This window comes from Anopheles maculipalpis, chromosome 3RL (genome assembly GCF_943734695.1).
Source record: "Anopheles maculipalpis chromosome 3RL, idAnoMacuDA_375_x, whole genome shotgun sequence".
Lineage (NCBI taxonomy): Eukaryota > Metazoa > Arthropoda > Insecta > Diptera > Culicidae > Anopheles > Anopheles maculipalpis.
In genome coordinates, this window is record NC_064872.1 from 10520542 (window position 1) to 10538110 (window position 17569).

The window sequence follows — 17569 nt, forward strand, 5'->3', positions numbered from 1 at the left end:
ACAAAAAATTAATATATTAAAATAGTTAGCTTTTTCTTTTATTTCTGGCCGTATTGCTAAAAATAGTTGGCTTTTTTAAGGCCTCAACATTTTTCAAACTTTTTTAAATTTTGTAGTTATTACACAATGAATCATGGTGCATCTTTATATAATCATTCATGATACATTTATGAACTTAAGGACGAAAATAAAACTGCTATAAGTAGTTCAGATGCTAATAAATATTCTACTTAACTTGGTTAAAGTTATACCAAGTAAAAGTATCGAAAGCAGCACTTTAAAAATCGGTTATAAAAGTGGTCAGAATCCCTTGTCCGTTACTGTATTTTTTCAAAGTAAAAGTGCTCGTTTTGCTTTCTGCTTCTTCGTCGGCTTAACGATATACTGTAGGTCACGCCGATCATCGAAAGGGTTTACAAGAATGTCAAATTCTTTAAATATAATTCTCCAATTTAAATGTTCTACAATATCAAGAAAATGCAAGAACATACAGTCAAGAAACTGTAGCATAAATTCGAATTCAATATTTTGTAGAAAAGCTTCAGTAATCGATACAACAGCTTCAACAAAAATGAACGGGAAAGTGTTAAAACATATTATAAAATGCCTGTAGGTTATCTCAAAACCACAACCATAATAAGAACGATGTAACAACAGTTGAAACTGATTTTTTACGGTCGATCTTCTTAATTCTTACCCACCATAAATACAGTTTTAGTGCCCACAAACATGCCAGTTATTAATGAAATTCCCCACAAATTGCACAGTATTCGAAAAAACGCATTGCATTGCCACATAGTGCGTGCAGTGGAACCATCTTTACCCTCAAACCCCATCGTACGCATCGATCGCTTACAGACGCTCAAGAACGCTTCACACCATTGTTTGACTATAAGTTCTGCAATGTGGTTCTCCTCCTAGAGCCGTCGGTATCCTTGCCGGTGATGATGGCATTCATCGTCAGCCGTCGTCATCATCACCCGTCTGGCTCGGTGGTGCCCAGCCCACGAATCAATGCGTTCCGTTGCAAAAGAAAAGTGCAACACGTACGCACGGAAAAAAAAAACGCCTATCCGTGTGCGGTGGTGTCCGGGTTGGGATGAAAAAAATTTCATTTTCGCACATTTTCACGATCGAGTTGCTACCGAGCGCAGTCTGCACTGTCTTCTTTTCCCGTTCGCACAACAGCGGAAGCGGAAACCCGTGCCCCGATAAGTTGAAACGTGTTGTGCGGCCACTGTCGATGGCTTTGGTGTTCGTGTATCGTGTCGCGTCTGGGTGGTTGGTTCGCACGTATGTAAACAATGAAGGCGGTAAAGTGCATCGAAGAAAGCGTCTGCCGGTATACCGGGGGCGCGTTATAGGCAATAGATTTGGATGGAAAGTGCTTCTTGCTTGCTTGCAGCTGCCTGTGCCACGATGCTTACGGGAATGAGGCTGAGAAAATGGCGAACAAAAAACGGGGCGGGTAAGTGATGTGAAAAATCGTACAGGAGTTGTGGAAATGCAATTAAGTGCGCTTTGCACTTGCAAAAATCAAATGTTTGTTCAATGGAGTGCATATAAATTGCTTTTAATTGATTCACCCATGCTGCTCTGTCTGGCCAGGGTTCATGCAGGACACTTGTCGTCGACTTGCGAAGTGCGCACACCGGGTCTTTTTAGAAGCCTCCTGGGAGGGCCGCCCGATGGATTACACTGGGATGTAAAATCATTTAACGGAAAGCTGAAACGAGGTAAGAAGTGAACCGTAAAAAAAAAAAACGATTCAACAAACGCTTACCTGCTGCTTGAACCTTCAGCAAGTCGGTAAGTTGTCCGGATGGCATAATAAAGTTCACTGCTCGGTTCACAAACAAGCCACGACGGGTTATTGGTAGAACACTGCATCAAAGCGGATAAGAGCTGAACCTCAATCAGAAAATCCAGCTTCCATATTCTCACCGGAGGGCCTTTGTCCATATTCGATTCGCGTTCGTTAATCAAACACGTACCACACGTCGTGAGGATATCTGCCGTTCCATTGTACTACGGTGGGTGTAATGATTATCGTGATTGTGTTTCTCAAATCTCGAAGGATTTTGATCGGGAGGGATTAGAGGAAAACGGTGCATTTTATACGTTCAGAAGCAATCAACTCTCACACACATCGAATAACTTGGATTTCCGTTGTAGTTTGTGATGGTTCCCATCAAACAAAATGAACTCTCATTGGCGGATGAATACATTTGCTTTTTAATTGTTGAAATTTTATTACTTCTTTACTTAGCTAGTCTCTTTTTACGAGTTGAGTAACAACCTCCATGAAATTATGACAGCAATATCCGTTCAATCGATAGAGCCAGAACAAGTGAATAATTATCGCATGGTAGCTTCATCTGATATATAAGACGTTACAAGACACGAGTCCACAGATCAATGTATATATTGAAGGAATTGTGAAGACTATTCTGAACAAGATGGACATTGTTACCAGAAACACGTCATCTATGGTTCTGACAAAGACGTCTATTAGAGAATAACATATATTGAATCGATTTCAAATCTCATTTGGATCGTGCTCCGTAGTATCAGCAAGTCTAGTAAGCCTTTCATCGACTGACGTGGCCTAGAATTGTAGGACATTAAGCCCAGAAGATGAAGAATGCTCAATAAACGATTACTCTTCAACAACTGAGAGCCAATAACTTTTTTTTTCTTTTTTGCTACAACCTCTAGAGGTTATGGCCTGCCATTATTTCAGAATAATTGCCTGCGCTCCAGTACCAGCAGCAGACCAAGCTGTTTGGAGGCGCTTGGTGGAATGGATATCGGGGTCCATTAAAATTAAAAATGTAGAAGTGAGAGGGATCCACTTGACACAAGCTGCACCGAGGCCCCTGGACACATCCGTACATTGACGCTTTCCTTCAGCGGGGCCTCAAAATATGGGGCCCCGAGTACGATTCCTTGCTACTGCTGAGCTCCCAACACGGGGGCCCCTTATAAGACGACTGAGGCAACCGCGGTCTCCACCCATCGAGCTACTGAGTGAGGATGAAATAGGATACGCCATACTGCCCCAATCCTGGACCGTCTCGTCGAGAAATGTCCACCATTCTACTTAAGACATTGAAAAAAGTATTTAAACTGCCATAACAAAGGCTGATTTGTAGAAGTATCGACAGGTTTCGTGATCTGGTAGGTCGTAAAGCCCAGAAAAAGCAAATGTATTGAGTCATGTCGATATCCATGACTAAGTATTGGCCCTTAACCCTTCAAGGGTCGTGCGAGAAGGAGTGGCTATCATTAGAAATATTTACAGTGTTCTAAAAACATCCTTTATCAAATAAACCAAATGGTTTAAGCATTGAAAACAGACATTTGAAACTGATTACATGCAATTAAAACCGTAACAGAGACGCTGGAAAAGCAGGAATAGATAAAGAAAGCATGAGGAGCATTCATTAAAACAATTGATGTTCTAACGCTAACATAAAATTTAACCGAGCGATTGATTTTTCAGAATGAATTGAAATCAATTCTTCTTATCTTCTGCAATCAGCATCGCTACTGTTTCAACAGAGCAGAGTTGAACAGGCAATGCGGACTCGAAAATCGGCTTTCAATGGAATTCAATTGCTGCCCTAATTAATCGTGTCATCAATTTGTTTCGAACATGAAACACAAACGAGAGTTCGCCGGGTTCCAAAAACTAGGCTCCATGTACGACTGACAGGCGTAATTGATTTAGAATTGAACAATGTGCATTCTCCCAACTCTGGTTTTTACTCTTTAATGTTGTGCTCTATCGTTTTGCGGACGCTTCCCCTTCCCGAAGCAAATAAATAGCCACTAATTAGCTAATGATGATTTGTGATTATTCGGTATCGTTTTCGTATCTGTCTCGATTTCCCCAGATCAAGCTAGTCGACGTGGAAAAGGTGGAATGGTTGAACCGGCGGTCGTACAGCGCGATAGGCCTGCTTCTCGGCTCACGAGAAGGACGCGTCCTGTTGCGCAGCGACCAGGGCCTGGAGGATTGGTTCGAGCTGCTGGAGGAGTGCACGCTGAGCAGCAAGGAGCGGCGTCGTGCTCTTCGACTCACGCAAGGGCCACGATCGCGCGCCTCGCTTGCGGCCCCAGTTTCGGCGGCCTCGCTGCAGAACAACCACCTCGGGCTCGGCGGTACCTACTCGGGTGCGATCGAGGATTGGCTAATGTCCCGGCACCAGAAACCGGGCGGACAACGCTTCAACCACATCCTGCTGTCGGACTCCGTGCCCGATCTGAGCTCGATCAACGAGAACGGGCTGTGCAGTGGGCTGCTCACGAACCACTCGACACCGAAGAAGGTGCCGAACGCGCGCCACAACCTTTCGGGCGGTGGTGGTGCGTCAAGCAATGGGTACAGCAGCCACAACGGTAGCCTGTACAATGGATTCCCGTACTCACCGCTGAAGAAGCTGGCGGACAACTTTGTCAACGGCAATCACAGCTACACGCTGCATGACGATCTCGAGGAGGAGGTGGAGCTGCGACGAGGTGGACGCTACCGGGAAAATGACGATCTGTACAGAAGACCACTCGGTCCGGGAGGGAACGACAGTAGTCGTCATTCGTGTAAGTATTCCGAGTTTTGCTCCAATAGAGCCAAAAACCTCTTTCCTCCAGGATCCAAAAGAAATTTCTCCTTCTGCTTTAACACAAATTGTGGCTTCATCTGAACTGTTCTGATGGATCTCGGCGTTGATCTTCATTCTTTATAATTTCTGTGTAAAACTTGAAGCAATCCTGACCAACATCAAGACGCCAGTGACGCCAGCGCCTCAGTGGCCTTCGATATAGTACAGCAATATTGTGTTGTAGTATAAAAAGAACTATATTTGGACCATTTTATTACATATGGCCCGATAGCTCAGCTTGTCCTTTGTGGTCACCAGAGTAAAGATTGATTTTTGTGTGTTTTCTCCCCAGTGAGTCCGCAGACCTTGTCTTATCTGTCTGGTCTCTCACTTTCAACTCTATTCACGCATTGGATCTCTCCCAATTAAGACTCCCAAATATAAGACTACGCTTTGCTTTTACTTCCACAACTCCATCCAGTTGTGGTGCTTCCAAGTCCATCACCGATTCGTGTGTGATCCTCGATTCTAAAGTATCGTTTCACTGCTCACTTTGGACACATTTTTCGCCAAACCCACTTCAATTCCTGATTTACTAATCCCATCATTTTCTACTTCACAGTCCTCACCGATTTAGATTACACTGGTTGTGACAGTGGACTCGATACGCCACCATCCACGCACCGTCCATCGAGCTGCCGGGACAACATTTACTTTGCGTCGGCCTACAACAATCACGGACACGGATCCGGCTTTCTCGGCAAGGATAAAACCACCGACACCGGCATCAGCTCGTCCCGTGGAACGCTTGTCTCGCCGGCGAGCAGCATTCGTCATGGGTACGTGAATGTACAGAACTTTAACGGCAATAGCGCCAACAATAATCATCTGAACAGTTATGGATCTCGGTAAGTGTGTAAGCGCGAAGTGAAATACTTTATAAGCAATATTAATATGATGGTATTATTCCACCTACCTTTAGCTACAGCGTCCAGGAGCAGAAGATTCTGCGCACTCGCAACACAGAGGACAACAAAAACTCGATCCGCTCGGTGCGTGCAGAGTTCTTCGAGCAGAGCAAGTATAACAGCAACGGAAGCAACGGTGCCCTTGCCGCTACCAACAACAACAACAATCACATCAACAACAATGGCAGCGGCCATCATCATCCTGCTAACCACTTTCATTCACATCATCACCACCATCAGCAGCACGTGGTGGCACAGCATCCGAACGGTACCGGTAGCAATGGTAACATTCACCAGCATTTTAATGGGCTGAACAACAACAACAATCACACGGGCAGTACCGGCAGTACTGGCAACAATCACAACAATAACAACAATGGCAACGGTGGTACACTGAACGATCGGTCGGTGATGCTGGCGTCCAATGGTAATAACGGGAGCGGATCGCAGCGCGATCGCTACCAGCAACATCCGGCGCTGGCTGCAATCATCAACGAATCGCAGGGAATGAAATTCAGAGGTTCGTAAGTTTTTGAACCATTTCCCAATTATGTTAAAATATCACCCGTAACACGACGAGCCATACCCTTACTTCTTGCACGTTAGCACTCGGACACGATCGTGCTGCATGATCGTGTGCACATCGCTCTGCGCTCCCGACGTGTTAGTAGTAGTAGTTGTGATGCTGCGTACCGACGCTACTTCTTGGCGCGTGCCTTTTTTACCGCTATTTCTCTTGTACTTTCTCCCATGAAGAATTATCATGGGAACAATTAATGACATTTAGTACTATTTTACTTTCTACTCACTTAAAACGTTTTGCACACAAGGAACGAAATGTTCCTCCGACTCCGAGTCAAAAACACTTCCGTTCCCGTTGACTTTTCGTACGCGACTGATACCTACATATACAAGTGAGCTTATTGCTACTTAAGCCTACTTACTCACTACCTGCCCAGGAGCGAAAAAAAGGAGCATTTCTCACTATAGTGAGAAGTGGCTGTTCGCTATAGTGAGAAGCAGGATGTGGTTCTTAGGGTCTTTTCTCTTACACGTACAGTACTTATAGTATTTACAACACTACATTTATGCAGTTCATTGACGATTTCTCAAATCATCGTTTGAAGTTTTTAAATTAATTTTGGAATGTTCGGAAAGTAATCCAAAATTACTGGGACGGATTCAAATGTATGTGGGAAGCCGTAATAAAACACATATTATGTTTTGTATTTTGCAGATCGTTCCTATTCCGATTGTCAGCAAGCACCACCCCGCACCCGTCAGTGGACCAGCAACACACCGAGTCCGAAGCGCATCCCCTTTCTCGGCACTCCACCGACCAGAGTGTAATTGTTGCTGAATGGTGCGCACCACCAAGAAATGCGTTGTCCTTATCCGTGAAAAATAAGCTTGCTCATAGACAGATGCAACGTGGATCGAGAAAGCAAGATCACGTGATGACGTTACATCCTTTTTAGCGTTCGATTCTTTGCTATCACACTTAGCGAGTGGCTTCTCTTCTTCTTCGATGCTCGAAGATTATTTTGCAAGAGAAGAAACCCTACCTTATTGGATCGATTCTGCCGCACCTCTTTTGTAGTGAAGTAAAATGCTCGTCAATCTATATACCTTTCTGTTTCCGTGCACAGTTTCCCAGTGACTGTGGGTTTATCTCCGAAGCAAGCAAGCGCGACCGAGCATCCAGCAGTATCTCCCGTTTACGGTCCAACCAGTTATCGTTGTTGCGTTCTCGTTGTAATTAGGTGCGTGTAGAGAGCTTTAAGTTTTATGTACTGCGAGTCCAGATCGTTTCGTCTAGCTGGATATTGAACTTCGAAGGGCTGAGCTTGGAATTTTTGAAGATAAAGTTTGATAGTGGACTCCTTTTATATATACTTTTTGTTGAAAATTCTTCTGCAAACTATTTGAATCACTAGAATAAGACTTACAAAGCTACACATTCGCTGAACTCAAATTTTCGATCACTCTTCATTCTTATCATTTTAAAGTTAAATGTTAACAAGCTGGTGTTATTTGATTTTTCCGACCAACTCTTATCAGAGAGTATTGACGAATTTTTTAAAGTTGGCGATCTGGGTAGTCACCAAGGACTTCTCCGTCACCTGCCAAGGTTTTGTATCATATAAACGATTTTCTTTTTGAATGAAAACTTGTCTTCCAATCGTTCCCAACGTTCCCTTTGGAACAAAATATCCAGCTAAACGAATACTTGTTGAACTCACCATAGTTCCGAGTTTAGATTTCGACAACAAACTTTCCCTTCTCTTCGGCCTATTAAACATAGTAGTTTTCCACGAACACAATATGAATTATCCAAATACGTAGTAGCATTAGTAGTGCGTTGTGTGGTACTGTGTGCTAATAGGAAAGGATGGCTTAAGCGAACATATGTTCGATCACATACGCTCGCCGATTATAGAAATAGCTTACGCATGCGTTTAATTGTAAAAAAAAGGAAACAAATCCAAATGAATGTAAATGAATAGCCAAAAGTAGTAAAACGCAAATTGAAAACTATTTGAACAAAAATACAAATATGATGCTTGCTGTACATGGCTGTAGGTGTGATAAGAGTACGTAAGAACTTAAGTAGCTCTTTCGGTTTTATTGTTAGACGATTGTCGTAAATCCCGAATAAGCAAAAAAAAAACTTTCTCAAAAGCGCTAACGCTTAACGTGATAAGGTTGTGTTTCGGTGTTAGCAAAAATTGTATACCCAGCAAACAACGATCGAAACAAGCATTCTTGCCTTGCATGTACGGCAGTGTATGAGCGGTGATCGAAAAAGGATCGAAATTGAAAAAATCTTTTTTCAACCATAGCATATAGCATAACCCCTAGCATGAACTTACTACACCTTACTATACGATTTTATATCCACAACCGAACAAACACTCACGCAAAAAATCGCTTTGTATCGTTTTCGTTTGAAAAACAAAAACCCTTCTTTGCTTAAGGCACAAAATACAATACGAAAGTAGTGAAAGAAAACCACGCGATCATCTAAATATTAAGTTTAAACATTTCGAAAACAAATACGTGTTCAGATACAAGTAAAAATACTAGGAAACTTTAAATAAATCGATGGAGAAATGGAGAACAATTGTGTTTACGTGATTCATTGACTGGAAACATCCAAATTTCTCTCACTCTTTTATAATATTTTGATCTCCTTGTGTTCTACTCTGACGGAATTCGATGCTCTCCCGTGACACGGAAAGCACTGTCTGCTGTTCTCCACTTCCTCCTAAATCGCCCAGGATTCTCGATACTTTCCGAAGTTCGCACGATCGTCCTTCAACAAATTTTGTCCTCCTTAGATTACGATTGTCTACTTGTTGGTCTCGTTGTTTAAAGAGCTCTTTGTCCTACGTGTGTCTTTATCGTCCTTGATGCCTAATCAACCATAAACTGTCGTCATTTCTCCAAAGGATTTTTTCGTCCACGGTCGCTCTCTTTTCAGGGGATCTCCTCATCTAAGGGACGTCCCCGACTAAGACATAGTATCGTCTACAAGGACTCATTGTCCACTGGGCCTCGTTCTTCAAGGATTCTTTTCCAATGCTTCACCATCTAGTATTTGTTCCATCATCTAGACAACTGAGTCACAGGATATTAGGAGATGTAAGAATATTGGCTTGACCTGGACTTACTTTGGGCAAATGGATCGCAATTTCTCAGCCTTCATATGCTTGAAAACTTTGTTCTCCGTTTTAGACGTTCCTTTGACTGCTTAACTTGTCTAGTCCATAGAAAACACTCACATGCTCTTTCTTCAACATCCGTTCAATTTCCACCTTAGTTTATCCACTTGTCTCTCGCTCCTTTGTCTCAATCAGATAATCTTTCAGCTTTTAAGTTGATTTTCTGTAACCAGGAATTAAAAGCAGAATTAAATAAATAAATTTACCGTTCTGTTCAGCAGCTTGCTTGGTTGGTATGAGGGTTTAAGATTTATTCCTTTTTAGAGTTTATCGTTGGCTACGCTACGGTGAAAGAAATATGCCAAATTCCTGCTCTTAGTTGCAAATTAAACACACGTGCAATAAATTAAAAGAAAAAAACGTTCGTCATGAACTCCAGCGCGGCTTTTATGAAACTACGTCGACACCGCCGGTGCTTGGTCCTCCGTTACGGTTGCTTCGGCAGCATCATCAGTCGTGTGACCATTCAGTTGATTGTCATTGGATTGCTGCTCCTGAACCGTGACAGACACTTCCTTGTCGGTTGTTGATTTATCCACCTGCTCTACCTGTTCCACCCCATCGGACGATGGGATGGGTATGTTGCCTTCTTTGAGCGCAGCCAGATAGGTGGCCCGTTCGGCCTGTAAAGTGCGGCAAAGTTTCTGCAGATTAGACAACTGTCGTGTCGTTTTGGTAAGCTGCTTTTCGCGCTCAATCTGATCGTCCAGCATCTTCTGCACGGTGGCATTGCTCGTTTCCCATCGGGACTTCCATGCCATCGTTTCCTTCTCGAGAGTTTTCATCTTTTTCGACATCTGGAAGGGTGTGCGTGTTCAAGAATTAGCTTATAGATGTGAGCAAAGATAGCGCAGCAAAACAAAAACCTTTTTCATGTCCTCCTGATAGCCTTCGTAAATGCTTCTGCTTTTCTTGAGCGAGTCCTGGAACTCGCCGTACTTGTCCGAGTACATGGTAACCTGGCCACGTAAATGCGTCTCAACCGTTTGCAGATCGGCCAACTGCTTTTTCACCTTCTGCAGCTCAGTCATTAGCACAAGCTTCTCCCTGTGGAAATGGAAAAGGAAGCCATACAGAGAGTGTGCCTTTTTGAAATCAAATAGCTTTAACTAGCCAAGTTATATTACGCGAGAAATTGTTCTTTTTCGCTGTTGGCTTGCATTTGAAGTTTAGCCAGCTTTGCATCATTCAACTGTGTGACCAGCTCCATCTGTTTGTTCATCTTATCCATCTGCTGGTCCCGCAATTCGTACTGTTCAAGAATGAACTTAAACCTGCGTGAGCGAGGAATAAAAATAATTTTGTAAATAATTTCCAATTATTACCAATCTAAGCAGTCCTACGGTCCTACTTTTTAGCCATCTCCATATTATCCTCCTTCAGCTTCATGTTCTTGTCATTATTCTCGTTCATCACCACCTGTATTTCATTGAGCGATTGTTGGAACTTTTCCTGCGTTTGCTTTCGCTTTTCCTCCTCCTGATGAATCTGGGCCAAACTTTCGTCCTTGATCGTTTTGTTTTGACGCTGCAGCTCCCGGCACAGCCCTTCCAGCTTTGTCTTCGTCATGGCCATTTTATCGTGCTCGAGGATAAGATTTTCCTTCTCACGCTTGGAAGCTTCCAGCGTACGGTCGTACTGCTTGTGCAGTGCCACCAGGCGACGGTTTTCCTTCTCCGAATCGACCAATCGCTTGTGAACGGCTGCATACTTTTCTTCCAGCGTCATACCGCTCAGTGCTTTGGACAGTTGTTCTTCAATCTTTGCCTCACGCTGCTTATCTTCTCGCAGGAGTTTTTTCGCTTCCGCATTGCTGCTTCGGTGTTCTCCATTGCTAGTGGGCCCATCCATGGTAGGTTTGGAGGTAACTTCTGAAAAGGAGGAGGAGAGTTTTCGTTAGGGATTTCTCATGCATTACAGTTAACAGTTAATTGATTCTGATGTTAGACTTGAATCTGCTTGAATACACATTCATACATAAAACCGGGTCATGAGAAACAAATAGGTCCATCTTTTGATTTTTGTGCGGAGAGCGGAGCATTCCTGGCAGACACGTACAACTTACCAGACACAGAGGAGCTAAATATCAAAAGACCGTCTTTGCTGGTTATGCTTTTCAAGGAGAGGGGCAGCGCAAGCATTTAATACCAAGTTTTCAGCGCAAGTGAGGTCACCTTAAGCGTGATCGAATTCGTATTTAATATGAACACATTCTCGATAAAATAGTCTGTTGCTTGGGTGATGTTCTTTTCAAACTGCACTTATAATTCACATCATGACTCTATTAGATCAATATCCTTTGAAAAAGCAATTACCCATACCCGGCATCCGTGTCACAGTAGCAGGATGCCAACACAACAAACCTTAATTTCGATGCTCCCGGCGTTAAGCTCTTCACTGACGACGGACTGTTGATATTGCTCTGGAGATGAATTCACAATCTAACGTATCTCTCGGTGGTGTAAAGTGTGTAGCTATGGAACTACAACCACAAAGGATTGATTTGCATATAATTATGTTATTTTATGTTCCTATCCGTGCGTGCTTTAATGTTTATTTTATGCTACGAATGCGCATGATGATGTGTTGTTTGTAAACAAAGCTCTTTTTGACATCCTAACTCGGCTTTATGTTTATAGCGTACGATTCACTGGTTCAAGCATTCGGAAAATTCAGCAATAAAAATATTTGAAAATTTAAAAAATACAAAATGTAAAAGTTGGTCACAACCCAATTAACTCCACCAGACTAAGCCAGATTACAAACAGAAACGCACGTGGAAAGCTTATATTCAGTCAATGCGCAAACAAAATAAAAATTAAAAAATACGTTTTAAAAATGCTGATACTAACAAACAAATTAATTAGAAATAGAGTTTTTCGTCAACATTACACTATTTTAGACATTCAATTAATTCCAAACAATCACTGACATACATTCAGACACCTCTTTCACTAAATATTGTGACAAAAGACGTTCACCCAGACCGCTTGTGGCCATTTACCATTAGAATCTATTTTTAAACCAAAACACCACGCAACAATTGCGCTAAATGCAGTTTTAAAGTTAATAAATGGTTCAGTAAGTTAGTAAAACTTTTCAAAAAACATAATAATATCACATCGCTCGTTAATCTGTACGGCACCGTGTGGTTAGTAAAGAAACATGGCAATCAAACCGTTCTGATAAGTCATGCAGCCATGAAAACGCTCCTCATCACCGCTCGGAACAGATCCCACGAGGTCCGGTGTGGTATATGAAGAGTGTGCATATTTATAATATTATCACATGTAACTAACATCATACTAACCTTCCATGTTGTTGAGTTCAGCGCGTTGTATCCACCGTAGCAATCGTTTTCAGCTAATTCTTCGACAATTTCCCAACACACTATACAATAGTTTTAACACGATCCGATCCTGGTTTTGCCACGCAGAATAACACGCACACACAGGATCTCTTCTGCGCTGCTGTTCCGTACGAAAGTGAAGCGAGAAACGAGCTGATCAACACCTTTAGCCGACCATGCATGCTTCTAGGGCGGCACTATTTAGAAAATCTCTCTCTTTCTTGGTTTTAAAAATAGATAACATCGCCAGTACGCCGGTCGAGTTCGGTTTTTGGCTGCATGGCTATGTTTTCCGTTTGTCAAAACAGTGCATGCATCACGAACACAAGGTTCTCACACTTAGTTCTCCAATTCGTCTCAATACGATTTATTGTTTCAGTAAAAATTAATCTACTATATTTGTTAATAGGCGAAATTTGACGTGAATTTTGTGTGTTGTAATCGATTTTTGGATGTATCGTTTGTCTTGTGTATTTTTTTTACATTGTTTCATCTTCCAGGATGGACAAGCATCCTCATTGCCGGTCGCATCCTACCTTTCAATGCACTTATTTGCAACGGTTTTACAAGTGTAAGCATCCTGTTGTACTTTTTTTTTTGTTTGTTTTTATTTATCATTCTAGTTTCATATTCAGCCAGTCGACGGATAACTTTCAGCAAAATGCCACACATTTCCGTTGTTGAAAATAATTCTTTTTTTTTATCATTCCTATTGCGGTCGTACACGCACAAAACACACGGACAAATTAGTTTGCTGTCTCTGCACCACGAAAATGGTTTGGAAAAAAAATCAATAAATTCCAGAACCAACGACCACCCATTAACTTACGGATGAAACTTTCAGCATGGTTTGCGTATGTTTCAAATTGGCCTTTTATCACGTTTGGTTCCATCTATCAAACTTCAGTAGAAAGGTACGCCCACCACATATACCACAGACATTATACCTTCTCCAGGCGAAAACAGAAAAAAAAGGATTCCAGCAGAGATTGTTGCAGGATCATCATAGATTGTAACTAAAAAGGAAAAGAAAAGGACCCTCCCTCGCCCGATTTGCAGCAAACGATACTTGTCGGGAGGGTTTATCGTTTGGTTTTTGTTTTCTTCTTGCATTTGTTTCCAGCTATCATGGAACCGATGCTGGAATCGGGGGAGTGTAGTAATAATACGCTTATACGAGCACCATTTACATGCTCAGATATCCGTTATTGTTAGCGGTGTTACGTCCGACCAGATAGGCAATCAGCATGATAATGATCAACGTTACCAGGGCACAACCGACCGCGATCGGTACAATGTCGGGCGTATCGATAGCCTCACAATCCTTGGCGATCGAAAACTTGCTATCGATCTTCCGGTGGAACGCTTCCAGCTGAAGCTTAGTAATGGTTACCGTTGGGACACCGAGTCCAGTAGCGCTCGAGGTAAGGTTCAGCATCTGTGCCTTGTTGCAGTGATAGGACATTTCAGCGGGTGTTTTGAACAGTGTTTGGTTGTTGTTTAGTACGAGCTGCTGGAACGCTATAACGAAAAAGGTGGAATTAAGGTAATAAGAGGTTACTCTATACCGCTTGCACTAGGACGGTAAATTATGTGGTTAACGTTTTTTAAATGAATTTTAATGCCACCAGTAAGAGGAATTTGTTTAAATTTGAATAAAAGCCGTCACAAGTTTTTAATGCAGCAACATATGTGTCCATAAGGTAATTGAACTATACAATATGGAAAACTTTCCCTCGCGACGTCGTTTCGCTACTTACGCTTAGCATTTGGGAATGCATCACCAACAACGGGCAGCTGCAAAAGCAAACCAGTAAACGCAAACTCGTGCTCGGTTACATTCATTGCAAAGTCTAGACGCAGCGAACTGTAGTTGTTGCTCTGCTTGCCCATTGCCCAGCTTAGCTCGATATAGTCGGTAAGGTTCGAACACTCGCCAGACTTAACGATTGCATCCTTGGGCAGATTGTACAGCACGTTCACAGGTTTATCGTCTGAAAAAAAAAATAAGATGAATGAAGAAAATGCATAGAATCCTTATCTTATTTATTCCAACTATAATATGGTGTTGATTAATACTCACTGGCATCGACGTAGCTCAGGTTAAACTGCATAGCCATCTGTGCAATGACACAGGTTTGATTTTTCGTCGTGTCCTTGAAGCTCCAGCTGCCCATGTCCGGCTCTGGGACGGGTTTCGGGCTCGGGGCGACGGTCGTAGTAGATGGGGCCGGTTCCGTGGTTGTAGTTGGTGCAGTGGTTGTGGTCGGTTTTGGGGTTGTTGTGGTGGTCGTCGTCGATGTCGTCGTCGTAGTAGTGTTAGCAGGAGTAGGTGTGGTGGTCGTATTCGTTGGTACCGGAGCAATTGTCACGGTTTCGGTTGTCTTTTCAACTGGTGCCGTAACGGGTGGTAGCTCTGATTGTGCTGCAAGAAAGGAGGGAGAAAAAATATTATTAAAACGGCATTCAGTCAAGATAGGAAGCAGTTAAAAGCAATCATCAACGCTAAACAGTTCAACAGTACAGCATCACTAGGGAAAAGAGTATATACCATCATTAATCCGCATACTGATAAGCGACACACATGGATTGAATTATCATACACTGCGCCACCACGGTACGTCCGACCAAGGCAGTGTCCATATGTCAAAAGGAATGGTGATTCGAGTGGGTTGTTGTTTTTTGCATTCTCGAATTCACATTCTTCGAGAAGTTGTGTTGCGATAACAAAATGTGATTCTAATGTTCTTCAGAAAGTTGTTACCATTGACGCATAGGACAGTTTTAAAAGTAGACCAATGCGAGTTTGGTAATTAAAGGTTCTAATTTAATTATGACTACGCCTCTCGTCACGAAAAGCAATTTAGAGGGTACAAACAATCAGTTCTCCCGTTAGCTTTTTTAAAATAAAAAAGCATGTTATAGTATTACATTCAATATAGAAACCACCATATTGTCCCTTTGTCTGAATTTAGCATTTAGCTCTCATTTTATGACTCATCAAGAACACTTGTACCGTACGTGCTTACAGAACATGTTTACTGTTAAGAACTATGTGCAGGGCAGAAGAATGTTAAGCCCGTACCTTCTGCTAATGCATGTGTACGTGTGCGAGAGATTCAATCGATAGAAAGCTTATTTATCCGCTACACATTTAGCAAGCCGAGATTGCTTGTTGCGTGTTTTTTCCAACCTTGATGCGAAGAATAAGAAAACAAATTTGCGTTTTGCGTTGCTTTTACCGTCGGCGTATACAAAACAAAAATCAGCTGACACACACACACATTTGTTCGTCCGTAGTGCGTGTGATACCGCTATGACATGATGTATTCGTCAACCATGGCCTGCTGCTATTATCCACCATTTATAGTGCAAAAAAATGAAAGAAGCTAATGTTCGAGGAAAACAGCCCCCATTAAGGAGATGAACTTTAGCCACAGGGTAATGGCACGGCAACATTGTAAACGCGGTAGGCTGGTTGGCTTCTGGGGTTTGTTTCGATAGCAAGCCTCACATTTTCTTTGTTCAGGCAACCCTGCAACAGAAGCTGCTGTTTGCCTACACACTATCGTCATAGGATTGTGTGTTGATGAGAGATGCACATACGCGGGGTGATAGTTACGGTAGCCATATTTAATACCGGACACTTCTCACGGACAAGTTCTTGCTTTGCAGTTGTACGGATTCTCGGCACAGTACTTGGCGTTGTTGCATTTAACAAGTTCCGCAAATTGTGATTACACAATTCCCAATACGCCGTTCCGAAATGTTTTGGCTTTAAACGGTGCTGGTGCTCATCGCGGCGGTGAGTCAGCAGCCGAAGGGGGCGTACTTACCGTTGCACATCGCTAATACCACCAGCAGGCAAATAATGGTGGCGCTTCGAAGCGAATGCATTTTGTCGTAACCGTGCGTAAAACTTCACCCGAACTGTTTATATGCGAACCAATGATGCAGCACCGCTCACAATGCACTCGGCGCAATACACCACACTCCGCTGCTGTGTACTGCTCTTCCTGATTCACAATCAATCGCGATGGAAAATGTTCACTATCGCTGCTATCGCTAAGCGTGGTGCTTTTACAATCTAGTCTTGTTAGTTAAGCTTCTGGCTCGTTCAGTGGCCCGGTGCCCGCTTCTTATCAGACTGAAAGAAGGATGATTATTTCCGCAACAGCTCAGCGCCAGTGTTGGTTCGGACTGTTGTAATCCAAATAAAATAAGTGAACTGCCCTATCTCGTATGCAGCACGCACGCACAACTACACAAAGGGCACGATTGAAGGTTCGAAGGAATCACCAATACAAACGTACATGTGCACCGTTTGCCACTCATGACGTCCAGGCGGTTGTCATTTTTGTCAGCTGTCGGTATGACATATGTGAGCTATTTAAAAAGAACGGTAAATTACATGGAACGATCATTTGATGTAATAGGTATGGATGGGGTATATGAGTGTTTTTAACATAAATTTAGTTTCCTAATTTAACACAGTATGGACGCAGTATCTATAAAATAGTTCAGATGCTGTCAGTTTATAGCGATCGTCAATAAAATAAGGCCACCAGCTAATGCAACATTAGGCATTGTAAAGCCAATTTTAAAAAAAAATCAACAATTTTTTTGTTGTAAAATTTACTTAAACATTTTAGAAACACGCTCCTGTTATTAAATGAATCATGCAAGCGATTTTTGAGTCCCTTTTTCGGTTTGTTGAAAATATGACTAAAACACATAAGATCATCACATTACAACAAAATGTCAATTTTAAAATTCAAACAAAACATTTTTCATACTTCTGGAGCATCCCCTCGTGAAGTTTTTCAACTGTAGGACTGGTAAGGTGTGCTAACAAAAAAATCTTAGATTTCTTTAGCGTCGAACAAAAAAAAATTCGAGCATATTAGAAATTTTTGGTTATCT

The 17569-nt window shown here is 42.3% G+C and overlaps 3 protein-coding genes across 3 annotated transcripts in view; 1 reads left to right on the forward strand and 2 right to left on the reverse strand.

Annotated features, from left to right (window-relative positions):
• The window catches only part of LOC126564262 (probable cyclin-dependent serine/threonine-protein kinase DDB_G0292550), a 100445-nt gene extending 93517 nt beyond the window's left edge, over window positions 1-6928 (forward strand). Inside the window, exons 4-7 of the mRNA XM_050221260.1 lie at window positions 3900-4602; window positions 5227-5512; window positions 5587-6092; window positions 6810-6928. Coding sequence (XP_050077217.1) covers window positions 3900-4602; window positions 5227-5512; window positions 5587-6092; window positions 6810-6922 — 1608 coding nt within the window. The 3' untranslated portion in view covers window positions 6923-6928. The remainder of the gene's footprint in view (window positions 1-3899; window positions 4603-5226; window positions 5513-5586; window positions 6093-6809) is intronic.
• A 2764-nt stretch (window positions 6929-9692) lies between these two features.
• LOC126565380 (alpha-taxilin) lies at window positions 9693-11166 on the reverse strand. Its single transcript, XM_050222550.1, has 4 exons — window positions 10649-11166; window positions 10425-10571; window positions 10164-10344; window positions 9693-10094 (listed from the first exon to the last, which is right to left on the reverse strand). The coding sequence occupies exons 1-4, from the start codon at window positions 11146-11148 to the stop codon at window positions 9693-9695; spliced, it is 1230 nt and encodes a 409-aa protein (XP_050078507.1). The 5' UTR covers window positions 11149-11166.
• Window positions 11167-13811: 2645 nt separating this feature from the next.
• LOC126560399 (lysosome-associated membrane glycoprotein 1-like) lies at window positions 13812-16492 on the reverse strand. Its single transcript, XM_050216359.1, has 4 exons — window positions 16483-16492; window positions 14730-15071; window positions 14407-14640; window positions 13812-14167 (listed from the first exon to the last, which is right to left on the reverse strand). Exons 1-4 carry the CDS (start codon window positions 16490-16492, stop codon window positions 13833-13835), a joined length of 921 nt encoding a protein of 306 aa, XP_050072316.1. The 3' UTR covers window positions 13812-13832.
• Between the last annotated feature and the right edge of the window lie 1077 nt (window positions 16493-17569).

What these genes read in the sequence shown, in the direction of transcription:
- LOC126565380 (XM_050222550.1), bottom strand. Translation starts at nt 11,148, where the DNA reads ATGGATGGGCCCACTAGCAATGGAGAACACCGAAGCAGCAATGCGGAA. An exon ending in GAAAAAGAACAATTTCTCGC is followed by an intron (nt 10,345 to 10,424) that starts GTAATATAACTT and finishes CCATTTCCACAG; the next exon opens with GGAGAAGCTTGTGCTAATGA. An exon ending in ATCAGGAGGACATGAAAAAG is followed by an intron (nt 10,095 to 10,163) that starts GTTTTTGTTTTG and finishes ACACCCTTCCAG; the next exon opens with ATGTCGAAAAAGATGAAAAC.
- LOC126560399 (XM_050216359.1), bottom strand. An exon ending in CCTGAGCTACGTCGATGCCA is followed by an intron (nt 14,641 to 14,729) that starts GTGAGTATTAAT and finishes TTTTTTTTTCAG; the next exon opens with ACGATAAACCTGTGAACGTG. An exon ending in TGCATTCCCAAATGCTAAGC is followed by an intron (nt 14,168 to 14,406) that starts GTAAGTAGCGAA and finishes TTTTCGTTATAG; the next exon opens with CGTTCCAGCAGCTCGTACTA.